The 23395-nt window shown below is 40.6% G+C and overlaps 1 protein-coding gene across 1 annotated transcript; it reads left to right on the top strand.

Annotated features, from left to right (window-relative positions):
* The first annotated feature begins 444 nt into the window (after positions 1 to 444).
* Positions 445 to 22544, top strand: mcm10 (minichromosome maintenance 10 replication initiation factor). Its single transcript, XM_060903216.1, has 18 exons — positions 445 to 792; positions 3982 to 4212; positions 6878 to 7657; positions 7794 to 8004; positions 11369 to 11534; positions 11661 to 11828; positions 13474 to 13590; positions 13665 to 13858; positions 13946 to 14016; positions 16369 to 16482; positions 17190 to 17307; positions 17387 to 17615; positions 18255 to 18387; positions 18479 to 18612; positions 20022 to 20135; positions 21012 to 21157; positions 21278 to 21320; positions 22144 to 22544. Exons 1-18 carry the CDS (start codon positions 786 to 788, stop codon positions 22225 to 22227), a joined length of 3060 nt encoding a protein of 1019 aa, XP_060759199.1. The 5' UTR covers positions 445 to 785; the 3' UTR covers positions 22228 to 22544.
* Positions 22545 to 23395: the final 851 nt, after the last annotated feature.

The raw sequence follows: 23395 nt of genomic DNA, 5'->3' as shown, positions 1-23395 counted from the left end.
TATTATTATTAAATGGTTGTAAATGGAGTGAATATGTGCACAAGTTTCCGTGTTAAATTTTCCTGAGCTTCTGTTTTTGCAATCAGTCACACAAGCCTCAAAGCCTTCACACCATTTTCCAATGAGCTGCACAACATGTAAACGAAGTACTTCCGGGTGGCAATGATGTAAAGATCAGCGTTAGCTCTGGTTATCCGCCTGAACATTGTGATGTTATAACCATCGACAGTCGATGGCTATAACTAAGTAACTAACTAACATGTAGACATACATAATACAGACTGAATAGATTAACTAATAGTAGTGTGTGTTCTGAATGACCTGGCAGATACAGCTGTTTCCACATTTTTATTTTAGATATTTTTGATCAGGCGGAATAGCTGTCCCTTTCGAAATGACGCGTTTGTAAGGGTCCTTGCGTTTTTAACGGTTTTCGCGCCAACACAGAATAGAACAACAGAATAGAATAGCAACTATTAGCTATGTGGCTTTGTCTTTAATATTTTGGAGATATTATTTTAAGGAGTGTATACACACTAGGACATTTCTGTTCGTCATAAGTTGTAGAAAGATGTTGATACCATCATCAGCTTAATTTTTATAGGTTATATAGTGTAGTTAGTCTTAGTCAAGTTGTGGTTTAACCCTTGATTAGTTACCAAACTAATAACTGCCAGCAATATCACAAGTCATCCATTTATTTACTTTTTAAATTATTCATTAATTTGTTTATTTATTTTGAAGTAAACCAGTTCTGAGAGTAACTGGTACAGAAGACTGGTGTAATGACTGGTGAGTAGGTTGTTATTTGAACCTTGTTTTCAAATCATTATCTTTCCACATTGTAGGTTTATTTGTCTGTGATCTCATTGTAAATTAATGCCTTATATCTACAGTGGTGCTTGAAAGTTTGTGAACCCTTTAGAATTTTCTCTATTTCTGCATAAATATGACCTAAAACATCATCAGATTTTCACACAGGTCCTAAAAGTAGATAAAGAGAACCCAGTTAAACAAATGAGACAAAAATATTATACTTGGTCATTTATTTCTTGAGGAAAATGATCCAATATTACATATCTGTGAGTGGCAAAAGTATGTGAACCTTTGCTTTCAGTATCTGGTGTGACCCCCTTGTGCAGCAATAACTGCAACTAAACGTTTCCGGTAACTGTTGATCAGTCCTGCACACCCGTTCCCCCGTACAGAACAGCTTCAACTCTGGGATGTTGGTGGGTTTCCTCACATGAACTGCTCGCTTCAGGTCCTTCCACAACATTTCGATTGGATTAAGGTCAGGACTTTGACTTGGCCATTCCAAAACATTCACTTTATTCTTCTTTAACCATTCTTTGGTAGAACGACTTGTGCGCTTAGGGTCGTTGTCTTGCTGCATGACCCACCTTCTCTTGAGATTCAATTCATGGACAGATGTCCTGACATTTTCTTTTAGAATTTGCTGGTATAATTCAGAATTCATTGTTCCATCAATGATGGCAAGCCGTCCTGGCCCAGATGCAGCAAAACAGGCCCAAACCATGATACTACCACCACCATGTTTCACAGGTGGGATGAGGTTCTTATGCTGGAATGCAGTGTTTTCCTTTCTCCAAACATAACGCTTCTCATTTAAACCAAAAAGCTCTATGTTGGTCTCATCTGTCCACAAAACATTTTTCCAATAGCCTTCTGGCTTGTCCACGTGATCTTTAGCAAACTGCAGACGAGCAACAATGTTCTTTTTGGAGAGCAGTGGCTTTCTCCTTGCAACCCTACCATGCACACCACTGTTGTTCATTGTTCTCCTGATGGTGGACTCATGTAGGGCTGAACGATATATCGTTATCGTATTTATATCTAGATATGAACATTCAAGATATTAATGTAGAAAAAGCAACGATATAGATTTCCCCTCCCCGCGCTCGCCCTGCATGTACATCTCTGGCAGTCACAACAAACATCATTTTTACGATTGCCCTTGAATGCACCGCTAAGGCCAGCCAACCACAAACCTTATTTCATGCTTGCTGTGGATCGACAGCTGAAGCCAACCAATGACAAACATGAGGGCGGGAGTGAGGGAGATGGACACCGATGCGCACACACGCTACAGACACAGCGGGGATATTAAAAAGAAAGAAAGAAAATGAATGCAGAAGATAATGCGGCCGGTGGCGGTGCAGAATCTGACTTGGTGCCAAAACATAAATCATCCTCCATTATTTGGAGGTATTTTGGATTCAAAAAGGACGATGTTAACCAGAGTGAGGTATTGTGCAGGTTGTGCTTAGCAAAAATTGCGACGAAGCAAGGTAGCACAACAAACATGTTTCACCACCTGAAACAACACCATCGCGTGCTGCACGAAGAGTGTATGACAATGAGAGAAACACCGGGGACTTCTCAGTCATCCTAAAATAAGCCAAAGCAAAGTTTGATTGCTGATGCGTTCAATAGTGTTACATTGTACGAGTCGACGTCCACCAGACATAAAGAAATTACAGACGCTATAACATACCACATTGCAAAAGACATGGTACCTGTGTACACAGTCTCAAAAGAGGGCTTTAAAAAAAATGGTTCGGACGCCGGACAAGTGTTATAGAATACCATCCCGAACACGTTTTAATCAAGTGGCCATTCCGAAACTCTATAATGAGTGTAAAATGAATGTTGAATCCGAGCTCCATGAAATCAATCATTTCGCCACAACCACGGACCTGTGGTTGAGCCGGACAACCGAACCTTACATCAGTTTAACGGTCCATTTTATTACAACAAACTTCGAACTCAAGACCCGCTGTCTGCAGACGTCCTTCTTCCCCGGGGAGCATACAATAAATAACAAATACGGATGCATTAATTTATTGTTAAAGCAGAGCTGCAGTAAAATGTTTGATTTGTAATTTATTTATTCGTAATTTATGTTAATGTTGATGTTCTTAAAAATAAAACTGCACTTTCCACATTTTTTTGTATTATGATGTTTTTATTTTTCTGAAAAATGCTTGGTTTTCACCGAACCCGTAGTCATATCGTATCATATTGATATTGAGATATCTGGCATGAATATCGAGATATGAAATTTTGTCCATATCGTTCAGCCCTGGACTCATGAACATTAACATTAGCCAATGTGAGAGAGGCCTTCAGTTGCTTAGAAGTTACCCTGGGGTCCTTTGTGACATCGCCGACTATTACACGCCTTGCTCTTGGAGTGATCCTTGTTGGTCGACCACTCCTGGGGAGGGTAACAATGGTCTTGAATTTCCTCCATTTGTACACAATCTGTCTGACTGTGGATTGGTGGAGTCCAAACTCTTTAGAGATGGTTTTGTAACCTTTTCCAGCCTGATGAGCATCAACAACGCTTTTTCTGAGGTCCTCAGAAATCTCCTTTGTTCGTGCCATGATACACTTCCACAAACGTGTTGTGAAGATCAGACTTTGATAGATCCCTGTTCTTTAAATAAAACAGGGTGCCCACTCACACCTGATTGTCATCCCATTGATTGAAAACACCTGACTCTAATTTCACCTTCAAATTGACTGCTAATCCTAGAGGTTCACATACTTTTGCCACTCACAGATATGTAATATCGGCTCATTTTCCTCAATAAATAAATGACCAAGTATAATTTTTTTGTCTCATTTGTTTAACTGGGTTCTCTTTATCTACTTTTAGGACTTGTGTGAAAATTTGATTATGTTTTTAGTCATATTTATGCAGAAATATAGACAATTCTAAAGGGTTCACAAACTTTCAAACACCACTGTAGTACTTCTGCTGTGTCCACTATATTTATATTTCTTCCTCTTTCCCCGCTACTGTTATCCTTTCCAGCTGTATCCATGTTGTATAGGACAAATACGAAACCTTTCATTCCAGTAAATGCTTTCTTTAAAACATACTAGCTGTTATAGCATGCATGAAACTAAGAGCAGACTAATTCCAGCTTTGTGATTTGTGATCCTTACCAGCTGAGGATGAAAACCTGGACTCACTGCTCTCCTTATTTGAAGAGAGTGAGGGTAAAGAGCCAGAGAATTTCTCTTCCAAAGAAGAAGATAACTTGGATGGTCTGTTTGATGATGATGAAGAAGGTGAAGGTTATGTTGAACCGGAGGAGGACGAGGATTTGACATTGACGTTGGAGAACTCGGGCACAGGAATGGAAAGTGAGCACAACAGATCCAAAGAGGACCTGGAAGGTGAGATTTAAATTCATAGACACGGGTTATTCTTCACTATAGATTTGTACTGCATTTGATATAGGTAAATCACTTACAAATATAAAGGCATTGGTAAAGATGCAGCATAAAATTTGTGATCCCACAATTTGCTGCTATTTTTCATTGAGATGTGAATCATACTGTAACTATATATCTTTGATGAGTTTGTTTAGCTTTTTTTGCTGAGGTAGCAAGTATACTGAACAGGGGCATGTTGATAATAGTGCATATCATTGATTAGTTTAAGGTTTCATTGGTAATACATGTAATGACAGGATCAGATTACACATTCAGCTTGATTTTGAAACAATTTTGTCACCGCCAACCAATTTCCAGCATCTGACCGGAATATGAATGATGAGCAGGCCTTGTAATGTAAATCAGAGAACAGTAATGTGGTGTCTAGGATGCCCCACAACACCCCAATGAAATGTTGAGCATGTTGGAATTTTGTATTTTCTCGCCTAGTTTGACCACTCCTACAACATGTTTCTTCGTGTTCTTTCTGTAGCCATGATTGACAATTTCTTGACCCTCCTCCTTAACAACACGCAAGCATGTGAACGATGATTGGTCATGGTCAAACTTGTAGTGTTGCCAGTCTCCTGACCAAGACACGGCAAGAATTTCACACTATGTTTGCCTAATCTTATACGGAGTCCATCGTGAAAGACAAAAATATTGTGTAGCCTGTTTTCATCATCCACATAATGTAGTAGGTAGTGGTGAGTTGGCAGTTAAGGTGTTGGACTACAAACAAAGCCATTAATTCTTAAACTGCTCAGCTGAATCTTGTTTTCATTGTAAGCTGCTTTGGTAAAAGTATCAGCCAAATGAGTAAAATGTTTAATATCTGTGGTTAAATTACTTTGCTGCTGGACAGTATGGTGCAGAAATCCAAGAAGCCTTTATTTGTCACACGTACACTCAAGCACAGACTTAAGGGCTCTGCATGCTCTTGCGACAAGGCTTTCGCAGATAGCTTTTCGCAGACAGTTGTAATTTATCGTTGAGCGGGGAGTAATAGGCGTGCGCGATGTTATTCACCGCCACAACGCAAGGGGGCGCAAAATCGCTAGGAGTAGTTGGTGGGTGTGGTTAGTGGAGTGTTTATCCTCCGATTACTGATAATGACTAGAACTGGAGTTGTATAGATGTACATACTTCCTCACTTCCTCGATCAACCGCTCTTCGTGCTGCTCCATCTTCGCTCGTGTTTTTAAAAATGCCGGTCGTGAAAACAAACCAAACTGGGAAAGTAGGGAAGCGGAAGTGCGTGTACAGCAGATGTAGAGTGGACCAATCAGAGCCCTCTTGTCTGCGACGCTGTCTGCGAGGCTGTCTGCGGTGGTCACAATTTTTGGGAGGTGCGCGCAGAGTGTCTGCGAAGGGGGGGGGCTTCGCAGACGCCATCTGCGACGCCATCTGCGAGGACTGGGTTGTCAGCATAAATTGGCCTTTAAGCACACAGTGAAATTTAACCTCTGCATTTAACCCATCTGAAGCAGTGAACACCCACATGCCGCGCCCCCCAAAGCAGCGGGCAGCTATGCTACAGCGCCTAGGGAGCAGTTGGGGGTTAGGTGCCTTGCTCAAGGGCACTTCAGCCCAACTTCAGGCCATGGCTGCCCCATGTTAACCTAACCGCATGTCTTTGAAATCCTCAGTAGTAGTGCAGTGACTCCTACTTTTGATCTTTTCATTTGACCTTTTTCTGGCTGCTATATCAGGCAATACCACAAATATTTAACATTTCGCATAATTGTAATGTTTTACATTTGATTTTATTTATTTACAGTATCTACAGTAATAATGACATGTTTTAAGACGCTGAATATTTAGCTCAATGTTATCTAAAAGCTGCCATCTTCAAGTTGGATTGAATCGCAGGTTGCTTCCTGTTCAGGATGTACACTTGCTACGGAGGGAATAAAATAATATTGGAGAACATACTGTATGTACAGTATGCTCTATGCAAGATGGAATGCCATGTTGAGATTCAGCCAGAGAAAAGACTCCTTATTTTTTTTATTTTATTACAAATCGTTCCCATCACTAGTCACCACCTCGCAGTCTCTAGAGAACAACGCTTAGTCTTGAGTGCTGTATCGTCCTGTATTCCGGATTCAGTGCATTAGTCCAGTGGATAGCACTATTTAAGTCATTTTATTTATGGAGGGTTTTTTTTGTTTGTTTTGTTATTTTTGCTAGCAGCAGAAGTATCAAATGCAAACTTCTGCTGATTTGTGCTGCTTGTATTAGCCATGGCTTGAAAGTTAGAGAAGCAGCCTTGGGCCCAAAGGGTCACCGGTTTGGTTCCCAGGACCAGCAGGAAAAATGTGAGGGGAGTTGAGTGAATGAACAGCACTTTCCCCTTCTGCTGTATCATGGCTGAAGTGCCCTTGAGCAAGGCACCTAACCACCAACTGCTCCCGGGTGCTGTAGCATAGCTGCCCACTGCTCTGGGTCTGTGTATGTGTGCTCATTGCTCACTTGTGTGTGCATGCGTGTGCTCACTACTTCAGATGGGTTAAATGCAGAGGAGGAATTTTGCTGTGCTTGTGTACATATGACAAATAAAGCCTTCTTCTTCTATTATGTGATGCATAATGCGTTGTATTGATGGTGCTGTTTTCAACACCAGCTGAGTTGAGGAGCATGCAAGAGAAGATGCAAAAGCTACAGCAGCAGCTGGAGGCATCACAAAAGTGTACAGATGTCTCCCGGCCCAAACGTACAGAAAACAATGTTTCCTCACAAAGGCAGACAAGCAGCAAGAGTTCACTGGCAACCCAGCAGAGCAGCAGGACTCTGACTTCACCTCAGCAGAGCAGCAGGGCTCTGACTTCACCTCAGCAGAGCAGCAGGGCTCTGACTTCACCTCAGCAGAGCAGCAGGGCTCTGACTTCACCTCAGCAGAGCAGCAGGGCTCTGACTTCACCTCAGCAGAGCAGCAGGGCTCTGACTTCACCTCAGCAGAGCAGCAGGGCTCTGACTTCACCTCAGCAGAGCAGCAGGGCTCTGACTTCACCTCAGCAGAGCAGCAGGGCTCTGACTTCACCTCAGCAGAGCAGCAGGACTCTGACTTCGCCTCAGCAGAGCAGCAGGACTCTGACTTCGCCTCAGCAGAGCAGCAGGACTCTGACTTCGCCTCAGCAGAGCAGCAGGACTCTGACTTCGCCTCAGCAGAGCAGCAGGACTCTGACTTCGCCTCAGCAGAGCAGCAGGACTCTGACTTCGCCTCAGCAGAGCAGCAGGACTCTGACTTCGCCTCAGCAGAGCAGCAGGACTCTGACTTCGCCTCAGCAGAGCAGCAAGACACCCCAGAGAGCAGCTGCAGTGTTTCCCTCACCCCAGTACTCGGCAGTAGAGCTGACTGGGAAAGTGCAGAGCAGACAGAGGACTGCACATCAACCCAAAGCAGGTAGGCAATTATCATGTATTTATGAAGACTTTGCTTTGTATGAGATTAATAAAAACTGAACAGCATGCATAACAGGTAAAGTGAAGCTGATGTCATAATTTTTTTGGTCTTGTTTTGTTTTAAATAATATAAACAGCCTCCCTGGAAAACCAGAGTTTTTTGGATCAGGGTGTGAGTGACAGATTGTCACAGCCAATGAGAAGTAGCAGAACAGTCAACAACACAACGAGGTCACCACCAGCAAGCAAAAGTGCTGGTGTAGCCCCTCCCATTGTAAGGCAGGCCACACCCCGACCATCTGTCACTCAGGATGTTACTGTGGAGAAATTCTCAGGTCTCAGGCTTAGGTGAGTATTTTATCATTTATAATGAAGTAATAGATTATGTGGCGGCACAGTGGTGTAGTGGTTAGCGCTGTCGCCTCACAGCAAGAAGGTCCGGGTTCGAGCCCCGTGGCCGGCGAGGGCCTTTCTGTGCAGAATTTGCATGTTCTCCCCGTGTCCGCGTGGGTTTCCTCCGGGTGCTTCGGTTTCCCCCACAGTCCAAAGACATGCAGGTTAGGTTAACTGGTGACTCTAAATTGACCGTAGGTGTGAATGTGAGTGTGAATGGTTGTCTGTGTCTATGTGTTAGCCCTGTGATGACCTGGCGACTTGTCCAGGGTGTACCCCGCCTTTCGCCCGTAGTCAGCTGGGATAGGCTCCAGCTTGCCTGCGACCCTGTAGAACAGGATAAGGCGGCTAGAGATAATGAGATGAGATAATAGGTTATGTGCTAATATGCAGTCTTATCATTTTCTCCTTCTGTTAGAAGGGAAATCATTTTACCTGAACTGACATTGACTCACAAAGTGTCATTTGGTTAAAATTTGTTGGACTGTGATTAAAACTAATAAATAATGTAATTCCATGAAGAAATAATTAAAGGGGAACTGAAGGCGAATTTTTTTTTATCATCAAAATTCTATTTCTCTCATTTTGTAAAATGTAGGAATGCATTTCTGACAGCTATTTTGTCACTGCTATAGCAAGTTATCTCATCTCGTTCATCTCATCTCATTATCTCTAGCCGCTTTATCCTGTTCTACAGGGTCGCAGGCAAGCTGGAGCCTATAGCAAGTCATGAGTGTTTGAAATACGCTATGTAATATATCAGTCCATATGCCAAAGCGATGGCCGTAAACGAGATTCGCTGAGACCTGTGCGAGACATCGTAGGACGGAAGTAAATACGAGTAGCACGCTGTGTGAGCACAATCGCTATCAGGCGCGTTAAAATGTAAATAACTTTTCTAGAATTTCACCAAAACTCATTGAATTTTCAGCATTGTAAGAGAACTCCCTAAAGTATTATTCAGCAAAACCCCAGAATGATAGCACAAATCTAGAATTTTTAACAGAATTTTAGTTCTTAAAATTTAATGTAATTATGGACGTCACGCGTAACATTTACACCTGTGAAAAATCACTTTGAATGCTGTTTTGAAAGTTTTGATCAAATATTCTCTATAATAAAAAATTGCTTAAATATTATAAACACAGTCTTTTAATGTATCAAAAAATAATTTTGATAAAGCAAGGAAATTCGGAAGAAAATTTGTTTTTTCTTTTGCTTGCTGTGCGTCATGCTACCAAAATCTAACTAACCCCTTCATGAACAATTCCAACTTTTCATGGACTTGTAGCGCGAATAAACCTTTCAAAAAAATATATAATATGTCTCACCCAGTAAATTAGAATCCTGGTGATTTATATCCTTGTAGCTTCGGTAGATCTAGAGATTTAGTCGATTTAGTAAATCCCAAACGCTGTGAAACACGCCAGCCATCTATGGTGAGAAGTGCTGCCGTAGTTGAGAAACTCTCATTTCTCCCACTTCCAACTAACTCCGTGACCCATACCAAAATAACAATGTCACGCTCATCACTTAAGGATGATTTATGCCAAGTTTCACGGAAAAATACAGCGAAATAAACTTGTTAGAAGCATTTTTTAAAATCCCAAACATTATGAAACATTTCTTGTAGGGTTTCAGGTTACAAATTTCGAGAATAGAGAAATTGCGGCGCAAAAGTTTTCCACTAAACTCGCGAAAATACTCCATCCTAGCGAGTTTCACAACCGAACTAGGCTACGTGACAGTCCGTGACCACCCAGGAATGTTCTAGAAGGTACGCTTCTAGGCACGTGCGATCGAGAAAGACGCCACGTGAAGGTAGTAAAGGTAGTATTTCCACTGTCTTATGACGTTTTTGCTTGTTTTAGCGCGATAAACAATGCATTATGGGTAATCATTAAAATGCTGATTTCAAGGTTAAAATGGGTAAAAACAAGTAATTTATATAGATATTGTAAAAATTGTGCCTAATAGTTATTTCAGTAGGCGGCACGGTGGTGTAGTGGTTAGCGCTGTCGCCTCACAGCAAGAAGGTCCTGGGTTCGAGCCCCGGGGCTGGCAAGGGCCTTTCTGTGTGGAGTTTGCATGTTCTCCCCGTGTCTGCGTGGGTTTCCTCCGGGTGCTCCGGTTTCCCCCACAGTCCAAAGACATGCAGGTTAGGTTAACTGGTGACTCTAAATTGACCGTAGGTGTGAATGTGAGTGTGAATGGTTGTCTGTGTCTATGTGTCAGCCCTGTGATGACCTGGCGACTTGTCCAGGGTGTACCCCGCCTTTCGCCCGTAGTCAGCTGGGATAGGCTCCAGCTTGCCTGCGACCCTGTAGAAGGATAAAGCGGCTAGAGATAATGAGATGAGATGAGATGAGATGAGTTATTTCAGTACATAAAATCAAAACCTGAATTTTTAATTTTTTTCCCTATGTTACACCATTGTGCATCTATAGCATGCTACTCATCAAAACGTACAGCGGAAATCAAAGTGACCAACATCTGCCAATGTTGTCAAAAGACGCGTGCCCTCTTTCAAAGGTTGACGTAATCAAGCTGGAAGTTTTCCGTGTCCGAAATCACTCCCTACTCACTATATAGGGCACTATATAGTGGGGATGCCATTTTGTAGCGCTGTCCAAAACCTTAGTGAGGATTATGTAGGGAATGCGTTCAGTATAATATGTATTTATCACAAAAATACATGCATGTATTTATTATTTTGAAAACCCACCAGCCGTCTGATCCGGCACATTTTAATTGTGCGACAGTAATGACATAAATACCAGCGCGATGGACTAGTCCTTATCCTGTCGTCTTTCCAACTCTTCTCTACTCCACGTTGGTTCGAAGTCGTATGGAATAATCTCCATCACTGATGAAGCTGGCAAATCTCGAAATTGATCTAAATTGGAATGATTTGGCGATCTGGCCGCTGTGTAAACGGTTTCCAAAATGGCGGCGCTGACACTTCACGTTTGAAGTCTCACACAAGTCTCGTGAAGATGGCGCGGATAAGCGACGCCTGCCGTGGACCATATGAACTGCGTTCAGCATGGCTAAAAACCAAAAAGGCTGATAAGTGTAATATAATATGCCAGTACAAGTCACGATATAAGGTTAATAAAACCGAAAACGTAATTGAATAACACGTTAATTAAGAAATAAAGCAAGTTTAAAAATGACTTCAGTTCCCCTTTAAATGCTAGTAATTGCTACATATCATTTTACCTGAACTGACATTGTATCATGTATTGTCATTTGATTAAAAATTGTGTCCTCTGTTACAGTCGTGTCATTGTCTTCATCTCTTGTTCTTCCTCTGTAGGAGACCTCGGCTGTCCTCAGTAGAAATCGAACACAAAATGGCTAACCGCAGGATGATCCGGCTTTCCCAGCTGCCCGATCGAATAGCTCGGGAAAATCTAGAGGACAGTGACTGGGTCACATTTGCTGTGCTGATAAATAAAATCACCCCACAAAGCAAGAATAATGTAAGCAGCAGACCATCTGACCAGCTTCAATAATTTTCACAGTGATGATTATCACAGTGTCTGAAGCAGCTAAATTGCCCGTTTCTGGATTTAATCACTAAGCAAATGTTTTAAACCTTTTTTTAGGGGAAAACCTTCAGTATCTGGAAGCTGAATGACCTTCATAACCTAGATGTGAATGTATCACTCTTCCTCTTTGGGACTGTTCACACAGACCTGTGGAAGACTGACACTGGGACAGTGATTGGTATACTCAACCCCAATCAAATGAAGAACAAAGATGGCTCCAGTGAGGTGAGACAGCGTTGTCTTTACTACTACAAATAAAGATTTTGTGAAGAAAATAACATGCAGCTGATGGTTATTTTATTAGAGCAAATGAAGGTTGTGCATTTTTGATTAACTGAAGCGGCACCGAGTGATTTATTTATTTATTTTAATTTGGTTTAGAATTTCCACTGCAGGTTCGGCACTAGATGGAGACACCAGCTGTTAAACTGCAGAGTGAAGACTATATTTATACTGTAGCTTTGCATGACATTGATACTATTCATTTTCATCAATTTAGTATTAATCATTTTATTAATTTTAATAAGGACTGTGATTGTGTGTGTGGTATTAAGTGTTAATAATGGAAGCTGTATTATTGTTTGTAATGGAGACGGCCGTTCATGATTATTGAAGACATGTTCACGAAAACGATAACTAGCAATACTGATAAATATGCTTTAAAATGTTGAACTTAATTTAAAGCTATTTTAACACAGAATAGTGCGGAGAATTAAATATTGGGTATAAAAATATACAGATCTCGATGTCCAAACAGCTATTTATTGGATACAGTGGAGTCAGTGTTAGACTGACATTGCCCAAACTATTTCAGTTCATTCATATTTACTCTTTGTTTTATTCTGGCCAGGGCTGCACTGGATATCAAGGGAAGCAAATAGTAATCCAATATACCATGCCTTGAGAGGCTCCAGTAGAAATTATGGATTCTCTGAGGTAACTGGCATCATACTATTTAGTGAGGGGCACAGCCCTAAAGAAAACAGTACTATGCCAGTCACCTCAGAATCCATAATTACCGGTGCCTCTCAGTGCATGGTATATTTGATTTATATTGCTCATCAAAAAAGGGCGGCACGGTGGTGTAGTGGTTAGCGCTGTCGCCTCACAGCAAGAAGGTCCTGGGTTCGAGCCCCGGGGCCGGCGAGGGCCTTTCTGTGCGGAGTTTGCATGTTCTCCCCGTGTCCGCGTGGGTTTCCTCCGGGTGCTCCGGTTTCCCCCACAGTCCAAAGACATGCAGGTTAGGTTAACTGGTGACTCTAAATTGACCGTAGGTGTGAATGTGAGTGTGAATGGTTGTCTGTGTCTATGTGTCAGCCCTGTGATGACCTGGCGACTTGTCCAGGGTGTACCCTGCCTTTCGCCCATAGTCAGCTGGGATAGGCTCCAGCTTGCCTGCGACCCTGTAGAAGGATAAAGCGGCTAGAGATAATGAATGAATGCTCATCAAAAAATTCCAAACTAAAAGTGTTAACTACAAAGAATTGGAAATAAATCTGGAGGAAAAAAAATCAAATCGCTAGGCATGCTCATGATATTGTAGATCTACACACACAGAAATGCTCATGGAGCCACAGCTGTGACTCAAGTCGGCTGTAGTATAGCTTGAAATTGTGATTTCAGTTCATGGTGGAGTTATTTTATGTCATGTGAGCCATCCTTGGCCAATCCTTGCACAGGAATTTTTTGATGAGGAATATAAATAATAATAAGCAATATATAGTGTAAATTTACGAAATGTGCTTCAAATAGGCTACTATAAGTAGGTTTTCTGTTACTATGAGTTTTTTTTTTTTTGTTGTTGTTTGTTGGGGGGGGGTTGGTCGTCTTTGTACTCAGATGTGTAATACAGTGTATATCCTTTCTACAGCTTTGCCTCACAGTTGATCATCCACAGAAAGTTCTGATGTTGGGAGAAGCCATGGATTTTGGTACATGCAAGGCCAAAAAGAAAAACGGGGATTCCTGCACACAGCTAGTCAACTTGGTGAGTCTACTTCTTCTAGAAACCCATCTTTTCATTTCAGTTGGATTTGTATTCATTTTTTCCACTGTTAATAGTATGAATGCCAGTACTGCCAGTACCACGTTAAAGCACAGTACAAGAAAATGAGCTCAAAGAGGGCTGAGCTTCAGTCCAGTTACACAGGCACTGCCCCTCGTAAAAGAAAAGGCCATGGAAGTTTACGGGAACGCCTGTGCCAAAGTGAGTTCCACTACGGGGGTCTGTCATCACTTGCATGTGCACCATCAGTGTAAGTTAACCCTTTCTTTGAAAGACTTTTAAAAAAAAATTTGAATGGCTTTAGTTTTCTAAAATCACTGCTATCTTTTGTCTGAAGGACTGCCCCACAGCCTAAGAAACAGCCCTCAATTCAGGCAGTTTTGGCTTCCATCCCTAACAAGAAGCTTGGTAAGAGTATAACTATTACCAATTATAACTGTCTAGTATCTGTCTGTCTGTCTGTCTGTAAAATCAGTACAACAGTGTCAGTGTTGTGCTGTGCTGTGAATGGTGCTTTGAATGGTAGCTGACAAACTGAGCATAATAACTGATGAGCTACAAAGGGTGAGGTCAGGCACTGGGTTCATTTTGCATACCAACAGACGAGCTACAGTCAGGACCTGGATACCTACAAAATGCACCTGTTTGGTAGGTTTACCTGATAAAACTGCCAGTAAATGTCAAAGTCCCTTCCCACGCCATGTGGCGCATAGGGTGGCGCCGATCTCCGTTTCCGTAGACCTCGGCCTCTCGCCTATTACATAGCTAAGGTTACAGTGGGGGTCTAGTCCTCTGGTAACTGCGAGAGTTTGACTCCCCACTCGCATCTGTATTGCAGTGTGCCTTGCCAGACAGCAGTAGGTACCATTTTTATGATGGTCTTTGGTATGACCCGACCGTGAATAGAACTCACGGTCTCACGATCGAGAGGTGGACTCACTAACCACTAGGCCAACTCGCAGTGTCAATAAATGTAGGTGTACTTAATAAAGTGACCACTTTACCATGACTGTATGTACAGTGGTGCTTGAAAGTTTGTGAACCCTTTAGAATTTTCTATGTTTCTGCATAAATATGACCTAAAACATCATCAGATTTTCACACAAGTCCTAAAAGTAGATAAAGAGAACCCAGTTAAACAAATGAGACAAAAATATTATACTTGATCATTTAATTATTGAGGAAAATGATCCAACATTACATATCTGTGAGTGGCAAAAGTATGTGAACCTTTGCTTTCAGTATCTGGTGTGACCCCCTTGTGCAGCAACAACTGCAACTAAACGTTTCCGGTAACTGTTGATCAGTCCTGCACACCGACTTGGAGGAATTTTAGCCCGTTCCTCCGTACAGAACAGCTTCAACTCTGGAATGTTGGTGGGTTTCCTCACATGAACTGCTCACTTCAGGTCCTTCCACAACATTTCGATTGGATTAAGGTCAGGACTTTGACTTGGCCATTCCAAAACATTAACTTTTATTCTTCTTTAACCATTCTTTGGTAGAACGACTTGTGTGCTTAGGGTCGTTGTCGTGCTGCATGACCCACCTTCTCTTGAGATTCAGTTCATGGACAGATGTCCTGACATTTTCCTTTCGAATTTGCTAGTATAGTTCAGAATTCATTGTTCCATCAATGATGGCAAGCCATCCTGGCCCAGATGCAGCAAAACAGGCCCAAACCATGATACCACCACCACCATATTTCACAGATGGGATAAGGTTCTTATGCTGGAATGCAGTGTTTTCCTTTCTCCAAACATAACAGTTCTCATTTAAAAAGCTGTATGTTGGTCTCATCCGTCCACAAAACATTTTTCCAATAGCCTTCTGGCTTGTCCACGTGATCTTTAGCAAACTGCAGACGAGCAGCAATGCTCTTTTTGGAGAGCTGTGGCTTTCTCCTTGCAACCCTGCCATGCACACCATTGTTGTTCAGTGTTCTCCTGATAGTGGACTCATAAACATTAGCCAATGTGAGAGAGGCCTTCAGTTGCTTAGAAGTTACCCTGGGGTCCTTTGTGACCTCGCCAACTATTACACGCCTTGCTCTTGGAGTGATCTTTGTTGGTCGACCACTCCTGGGGAGGGTAACAGTGGTCTTGAATTTCCTCCATTTGTACACAATCTGTCTGACTGTGGATTGGTGGAGTCCAAACTTTTTTTTTTTTTTTTTTTTTTGTAACCTTTTCCAGCCTGATGAGCATCAACAGTACTTTTTCTGAGGTTCTCAGAAATCTCCTTTGTTCATGCCATGATACACTTCCACAAACGTGTTGTGAAGATCAGACTTTGATAGATCCCTGTTCTTTAAATAAAACAGAGTGCCCACTCACACCTGATTTGTCTTTCCATTGATTGAAAACACCCGACTCTAATTTCACCTTCAAATTAACTGCTAATCATAGAGGTTCACATACTTGTGCCACTCACATATATGTAATATTGGATCATTTTCCTCAATAAATAAATGACCAAGTATAATATTTTTGTCTCATTTGTTTAACTGGGTTCTCTTTATCTACTTTTGGGACTTGTGTGAAAATCTAATGATGTTTTCAGTCATATTTATGCAGAAATATAGAAAATTCTAAAGGGTTCAAAAACATTCAAGCACCACCGTATGTGTATAACTTAAGGAATTAAAGGGAACGGTCATAATAAAGTCTAGTATGTATATATGGAAATGGAATGTGGGACTATGATGATTGAGTGACTACATGCTTGTGTACTGTGCTAATTTTTTTTTGTCATTTCTAGCCATCAGCTCAGGTGAGGTGACTGGTTGTTCCGATGACTTTAGAAGCCTGATGACCATGCCTACACCAGGAGCTCTAAATATAAAGAAACATCTAGGACAGTCTAAGACAAAAGGTAACTCAAAACCACTTAAATAGCCTAGATTTCTGCATTTGCTTTGTATATATTACAACTAAATAAGTCATCCAGAAAGCACACTTCACACCACACACACACACACAGGTGTGTTCTTCAACTGAGGCTTTTGTGTTGCAACATGTGTTCTGATATATCAGGGTTTCCACATATCTTGTAAAGCCTGTTTTTTTATTGACAATTTCCCCAATCATGGAAAAGACCTCGATATTGAGGAAGTAGATGATAATGACCTGGAAATATTAGCAAGAACTTGAAAAAGTGTAAAGTTGGCATAGGCATCTCAAGGTTTTGAATTAATTCAGACTTAACCATACTTTTAAACATAACCAGCCCCTGGTCAGTACATTTTTCTACTTCTACTATTTCAGTAGCATTTGTGATTATTGACCTCTTAATTATCATTTAGAGAGTGTATTGTTAAGTATGTCAGCGGATGCGTGTCATTATGCAATTTCCACACGTGTGTGTGTGTGTGTGTGTGTGTGCGTGCGTGCGTGTGAGACTCATTCCTCTCCCTACTCTGCCAGAGCAGAATTTGAGCATTCTGTATTTTGTGTACTAACCAAAACCAGTTCCCTGTGGTACAGAGCTCTTTCCAGCACAAGTGTTACTACTTAAATACTTCAGGTCTTGCAAGTAGGTTAGTGTAAGTTTTCATGGTTCCTGCTCTGTGTTTAACACAGAACTTTCTGGATCATCGATTCAGTCCATCTCTGCGGCTGAGCTCCTCAAGCAACAGAAAACACTTCACCAGCAAAGGTTTCAGGCCAGGCAGAAGAGGGCAGAGGAAATCCAGAAGAGGTGTGCGTGTGTGCGTGTATCAAAAAATGTATGATGGATAGAATTAAATTTGTTGAACTGAGCTTGTACTCTTTCTCAGGGTGCTGCAAAACACAGGCGGTGCTGTGATTCCACCTCGACCTTCCATGAATGGTGCAGTTCTGCCCTCACCAAAAGCAGCTTCAGAGGTTCCCAAAGGCTCCTCTCCACCCAAACCTGGCCTCTCCACCCCTCCTGTACCTGCCTTGGGACGAGGCTACACAGAGGGAGAGGATATTCTACTGGACATATCACCTCCTCCATGCTCAAAAAGTATTTCGGCTGCAAAAGTATGTCTGCTTTTTATCACATTGAACAAGATTATGCGAGCAGCATGAGAAGAAAACCAAAAGACACAATTATTTTTTGACTATTTTTTGCATTACAGTTTCATTTTTCATACAATAAAATAGTAACTTATAAGATTTAAAGTGTTTCTGTAATGATCATATGATTTAATATACATAGTTTAGTAATAATTAATTCTTTTGCCATACAATAGATCTGGCAATGTTGGCATTTTTCCAGCTTGAATTTTAAAACCGTTTAAATAGAGGGGTGGATTGTTGTTAGGAAGGGGGGAAGCTTGTTGGTTTTGTCCTAGCAGCAGATGACTTTAAAAATAACAAACTGCTCTTTTCAAGCAATTACATTACATGACATTACATTACAGACATTTAGCAGATGCTCTTACCCAGAGTGACGTACAACAAGTACAGGCTTGACTTATGTAACAAAGCAACGTCTGAGAGATTGTTACTGACAGTGTATAACTGTGCTTCATCAATCACAATATCTTGCTTGTTTTTTTTTTCTTCTTCTTTCGTCTATGAATTGTTGGCATTTCACTGAATGGTCTTCCATTATAACGACCCTGTATATTTGTGAGGCAGTAGCCCTGACTGTTTCCATTCTGTCTTCTCTCTCAGCTGGCTGCAGTCAAAAAGCTCCAAGCCAAGGGAGTAGCACTTATTAAAAATGACCCTAACGCTGTGAAGCGAAAGCAACCCAACAGCAGTGACATCACAGCCCGAGTGGAACGTAGCCTCGCCTCACCTGAAGGTCTGATCCTCAGCTGACAGTGTGACAACTCTGCCCTGGTTACAGCCAAACCCTAAGCTCACACTGATCTTAATGTCCTGTCTGATTTCAGGGGAGAATAGAGCAGAGTGGGAGGCAGAGGAGCCAGCTCAGAAGAGGAGGCGTGAGCAGCTGGATTATATCCAGTCTGACGAGTTTCAGCGCATTTTGAATGCCAAGTCTACAAACTCGTGGATAATGGGGGAGGTGTGTGTGTGTGTGGGGGGGGGGGGGGGGGTGTAGTTACCACCTAGTCTGTAAGTCATATGCTATTTGATTCACAAGTTAGTGGTTTGACGCAAAATAAATTAAAAACAGGTGTGTCACTTATTTTGTTGCAATCTGAATTAATTGCAAGGCTCTGAAACTGTTTATCACAAACTAATAAGCATGGGACTCGATAAGTTTGTTGGTCTACAGTAACAATATTACAGCAGTGTATTAATCTTAATATAAAAAACCCCCAATGATTTCTCAAAGTATTGTCCATGGATATTCATAATTGCTTCCTTAGCCTGTTTTAATGGTCTCTTGACTTGTGTAAGTTTAATCCAAACCTCAATAACTTAGAAAACAAGTAGGCATTTAAATAGCAATTATACAGCACTTGGTTCCAGTCCACTAATTTGATTTGACATTCCAATGGCTCTTATATTTAGCATAATAGCACTGGTGTATTTCAAACCATTTAATTTGTCTCTTCGCTACATCAAATTCTAATTCTATCAATAGTTCATTACATTGAAACCTTTACTACAATTACCGTGGGTTGTTACATGGCAAAATGCTCAACTTAAGTTAATCCATATTGTGTCAAGAACCGCTCAACTAAGTAAAGAGAAATGACAGTCCATCATTACTTTAAGTCATGAAGCGTCATTTAATTAATAAAGTACACTACCGTTCAAAAGTTTGGGGTCACCCAGACAATTTTGTGTTTTCCATGAAAAGTCACACTTTTATTTATCACCATAAGTTGTAAAATGAATAGAAAATATAGTCAAGACATTTTTCTGGCCATTTTGAGCATTTAATCGACCCCACAAATGTGATGCTCCAGAAACTCAATCTGCTCAAAGGAAGGTCAGTTTTATAGCTTCTCTAAAGAGCTAAACTGTGTTCAGCTGTGCTAACATGATTGTACAAGGGTTTTCTAGTCATCCATTAGCCTTCTGAGGCAATGAGCAAACCCATTGTACCATTAGAACACTGGAGTGAGAGTTGCTGGAAATGGGCCTCTATACACCTATGGAGATATTGCACCAAAAACCAGACATTTGCAGCTAGAATAGTCATTTACCACATTAGCAATGTATAGAGTGTATTTCTGATTAGTTTAAAGTGATCTTCATTGAAAAGAACACTGCTTTTCTTTCAAAAATAAGGAAATTTCAAAGTGACCCCAAACTTTTGAACGGTAGTGTATAAAGAAAAAACATTGAATTAGAAGGTGTGTCCAAACTTTTGACTGGTGCTGTGTAAAGTAAAGTTAACTAATTAGGTGTGAATCGACACATTTGAAGCTTTATATTTTTGGAAATAATATTGTTGCCGACTGTAGGTTTTTTTTGTTTTCGTTTTTTGTTTTAATTTTTAAAATGTAAATGTATTTTTAGGTGGAAGAGAAGGTCATGCACGATTACTTTGAGCCACTTGTACAGAAAGAAAAGTTGGAAGAGAAGATGAAGAGCATCAAGGAGATGAAGTGTCGAGCAGTCACCTGTAAAACTGTAAGTTATACCTTGTTCCTTTCTGTCCCACAGTAGGCACGGTGTTTGACCCTATTAGCAGGTAACCATTTAAGGATGCATTCTAAATGATCTGTTGACAGAAAAACTCTGTCCAGTGATTCAAAGTCTGTGGCTTTGTGCATATTTATCTACCTGTCTCTTGCCAATTCTTGTCAAATTCCTCTGAATCATTGGTCCTGCATCATTACACTGGTATGGCTGCCTGTCTTTAGAGCAATAAGCCTGTGTATACAAAACCAACATAATGATTTTGAAAGCCCACCAGAGTGGCATATGCTAACCATAATTCTTTCGTCCAATAACGTTATTGTTAAGTATGTAAGCAATCTAGACGAGGGAGCATTATCTGATTAAAGAAATACTTCAGAGTTTTTCAACCTAATCTCTACTTGCAACTGTTGCATACATCTGTAGCATATGGCAGACAAGAATTTCTACACAGTTTTCAACTTGGCATGAATATATACTGTGAATAATAAACCACAGCCATTACATATATTACATATATATATTACATATATAAAATATAATATGCCTATAAAGAATTAATAATGACACGTTCTACTCGGATACACTTTTTCCATCAACACATTAACATTTTTCAGCAACTACCCTTGGGCATCCTATATAAGTGATTTTTGAGTAATCAGTTTTCTGTTCTTGTTTCTGGACATAGAATCTAAGTTAAGTAATTGCTTTAGGTTTAAAAACCTAGCCTTAGTAACCATAATATAAAGTAAGATAATTAGCCTTGCTTTAAACTGTAAAGCTGTTTTACATCGATGATTGTTCTCAAATCACCAATATAAGATTATATGAGGTAATATAAAGTTAATGAGGCATTATGTTCTGCAGTGTAAGTACACACACTTCAAACCAGCTGAACGATGTATAGAGGAGAAACACGATTACCATTGGCATGATGCCATCAAGCGTTTCTTCAAATGCCCTTGCAGCCAAAGGAAGATCAGCCTGAGCCGCTTCCCCACTGCAGCCTGCAGGTAAGCTGTAGGAGAAGCTGCAACCTGATACTACTTCACTTATTTCTGTGGCCTTGATTTATGGGAAGGTCCTGCTAAGTGTTGTGTAATATTTATTGACATCTGCATCTTCTGTTTCAGCAACTGTGGTGTGTTCAAGTGGGAGAGAGACAGCATGTTAAAGGTAACCTGAAGTTTTAATATTTTCGGTGGAACCCAGGAATGTTCCTCGTTTGGCAGAGGATTTTTATTTTGCCTTTAATTGACCAATCCTAAACTTCAGAGTTGTTTTGTTACTGTTGCTGTATAGATCTCCTTTGGGGGAAAAATAGAGGCTGGTGTTACTGTGTTAAATGATCAGTTTTAGGGAATGAGAGAGGTTTTAGGTCGATGCGAACATAAAGCCTGATCAGGATGACTTTATTAGTGCACAGGGTATGTAGTAAGATGGTATTATAGGTTAGCTGAGAAATGCACTTAAGTTTGCACTAATACCCATTTCAAGTTAATCGAGATTTGAACATTTTAGAAAATATAAGCTGTAGCCTTTTACAGGAGTGTTTTCATACGCACATTGTATTATTTGATATAACCAACTAAAAAGAGGACAGAATATGGGTATTTTCTGAGGGTGTATTATTATTATTATTATTATTATTATTATTATTAGGTCCACCAATTCAGTCTCATCCAAAACCTAAAGCTTTTCTAACTTCCAATACAAAAGAGAATTTAAAATAATAATAATAACAACACATCCAGCCGTGGGCTGTGCACATTTTTTGCCCATTTTTCTCATCTACTTTTTTGAGCTCAAATTCACAATACGTCTTTGAAACGCCCTGGCAAGTCTAAAGTGAAAGAAAACCTGACTGATGCAATGGAGAATAGCAACAGTCACAAAGCACTGATTGGAGGGCCAACAAAAGGCAGGCCCTGAGATTGGCTAATTATGAGCCTAGTCTCTTCAAGTCATTTCTTCATTGTCTGTTTTTTTTTCCTTTTAGGAAAAGAATGGACCAAAAATTGGAGGCGAGCTGCTGCTGCCACGTGGTGAAGAACACTCCAAATTCCTCAATAGTCTAAAATAAAGCCAGCAGTCTTCCTGTTATCTGATTCCGTCCCCCAGCACTCCTCCTCTCACACGCTGCTCAGGGAGTCTTTATTACAATGCACATTGTTGAAACTGGAAGCCTCTGTTTTCCCTGAGCCAGGCTAAGACTGAAGTGCTGTTAATTTACAGATTTTCATATCAGCAACTGATGCCAGCTGTTTGTCTTGGTCTTTTTATCTGTGTGTATGTGATGTATTTTATAATGTGATATATATTTTAAAGCATTTTTATTGTTTCACTTCTCAATTGTGTGGCTGTGATGTAGTGCTTAAATTAAACTAGCTTGACTACTCGCATGAGTTTCTGTAATTGTTTTTCCAGCACCATTATAATACCATTATAATTCTTTATAGACCGTGATGGCAAAAGTACCTGCGTTTGTATCCAAGAGAGCTTTTACTGCCTGTGCTTGTCTCAGCTGTGGATCAGAAGGGATCAGAAGCAGTTTTTGTTTGTTTGTTTGTTTGTTTTCCTCCCCTGTCATCCAGGTGATTTTTTTTTTTTTTTTTTTTTTTTTTTTAAGGGATGAGGGGGAGAAAAGCTGCAGTTTAGGATTCAGTAAACCTGTCAGCAAAATGGCCCATTTCATTGTCCTGGGATTCAACTCTGGAGTGCTTAAAAGGCTTGATTTTGCTCCCAGCACAAGTCTGCTGTCTCTTACAGTGCTGTGTCAATATAACTAACTGTCTTACACGTAGCTCTGTGTGTTTTGCATGCTTTCTTTCACTGTTTTATTCGTTTAATTTTTGTAGTGTAAGTCAGTCTTTTGTGGAGTTAGACCATTATTTATTATGAACAGTCTTAAAGTGCAATTTGCTTTTTAAAGCAAGTGCACAGTGAAACTGAGATCTGGCTGCTGTTGGAGAAAACAGCAGGACAGTTCCTGTTTTGGAGTGGAAAAGAGTGGAATATGATTCTGAAACTTTTCAGGTCTGGGGAAGTATGGAAAAGTTGCATGGGATAAATGTCTTTGTTTCCAAACTTTCACTTCTATTTGTACTACTAATTCCTGACTATTAGGTACTGCTGCTTTTGCAGAAATTTAATCCCTGGGCAGTCCTCTGATGAGAATGAGAAAATTGTAAATATGTGAAATGTACTGGTTAACCCAAACCAAATACAAAAGTTGGTTTTTAAAAAATGAT

Source organism: Neoarius graeffei, chromosome 21 (genome assembly GCF_027579695.1).
Source record: "Neoarius graeffei isolate fNeoGra1 chromosome 21, fNeoGra1.pri, whole genome shotgun sequence".
Lineage (NCBI taxonomy): Eukaryota > Metazoa > Chordata > Actinopteri > Siluriformes > Ariidae > Neoarius > Neoarius graeffei.
This window is presented reverse-complemented; position numbering and strand designations above follow the sequence as displayed.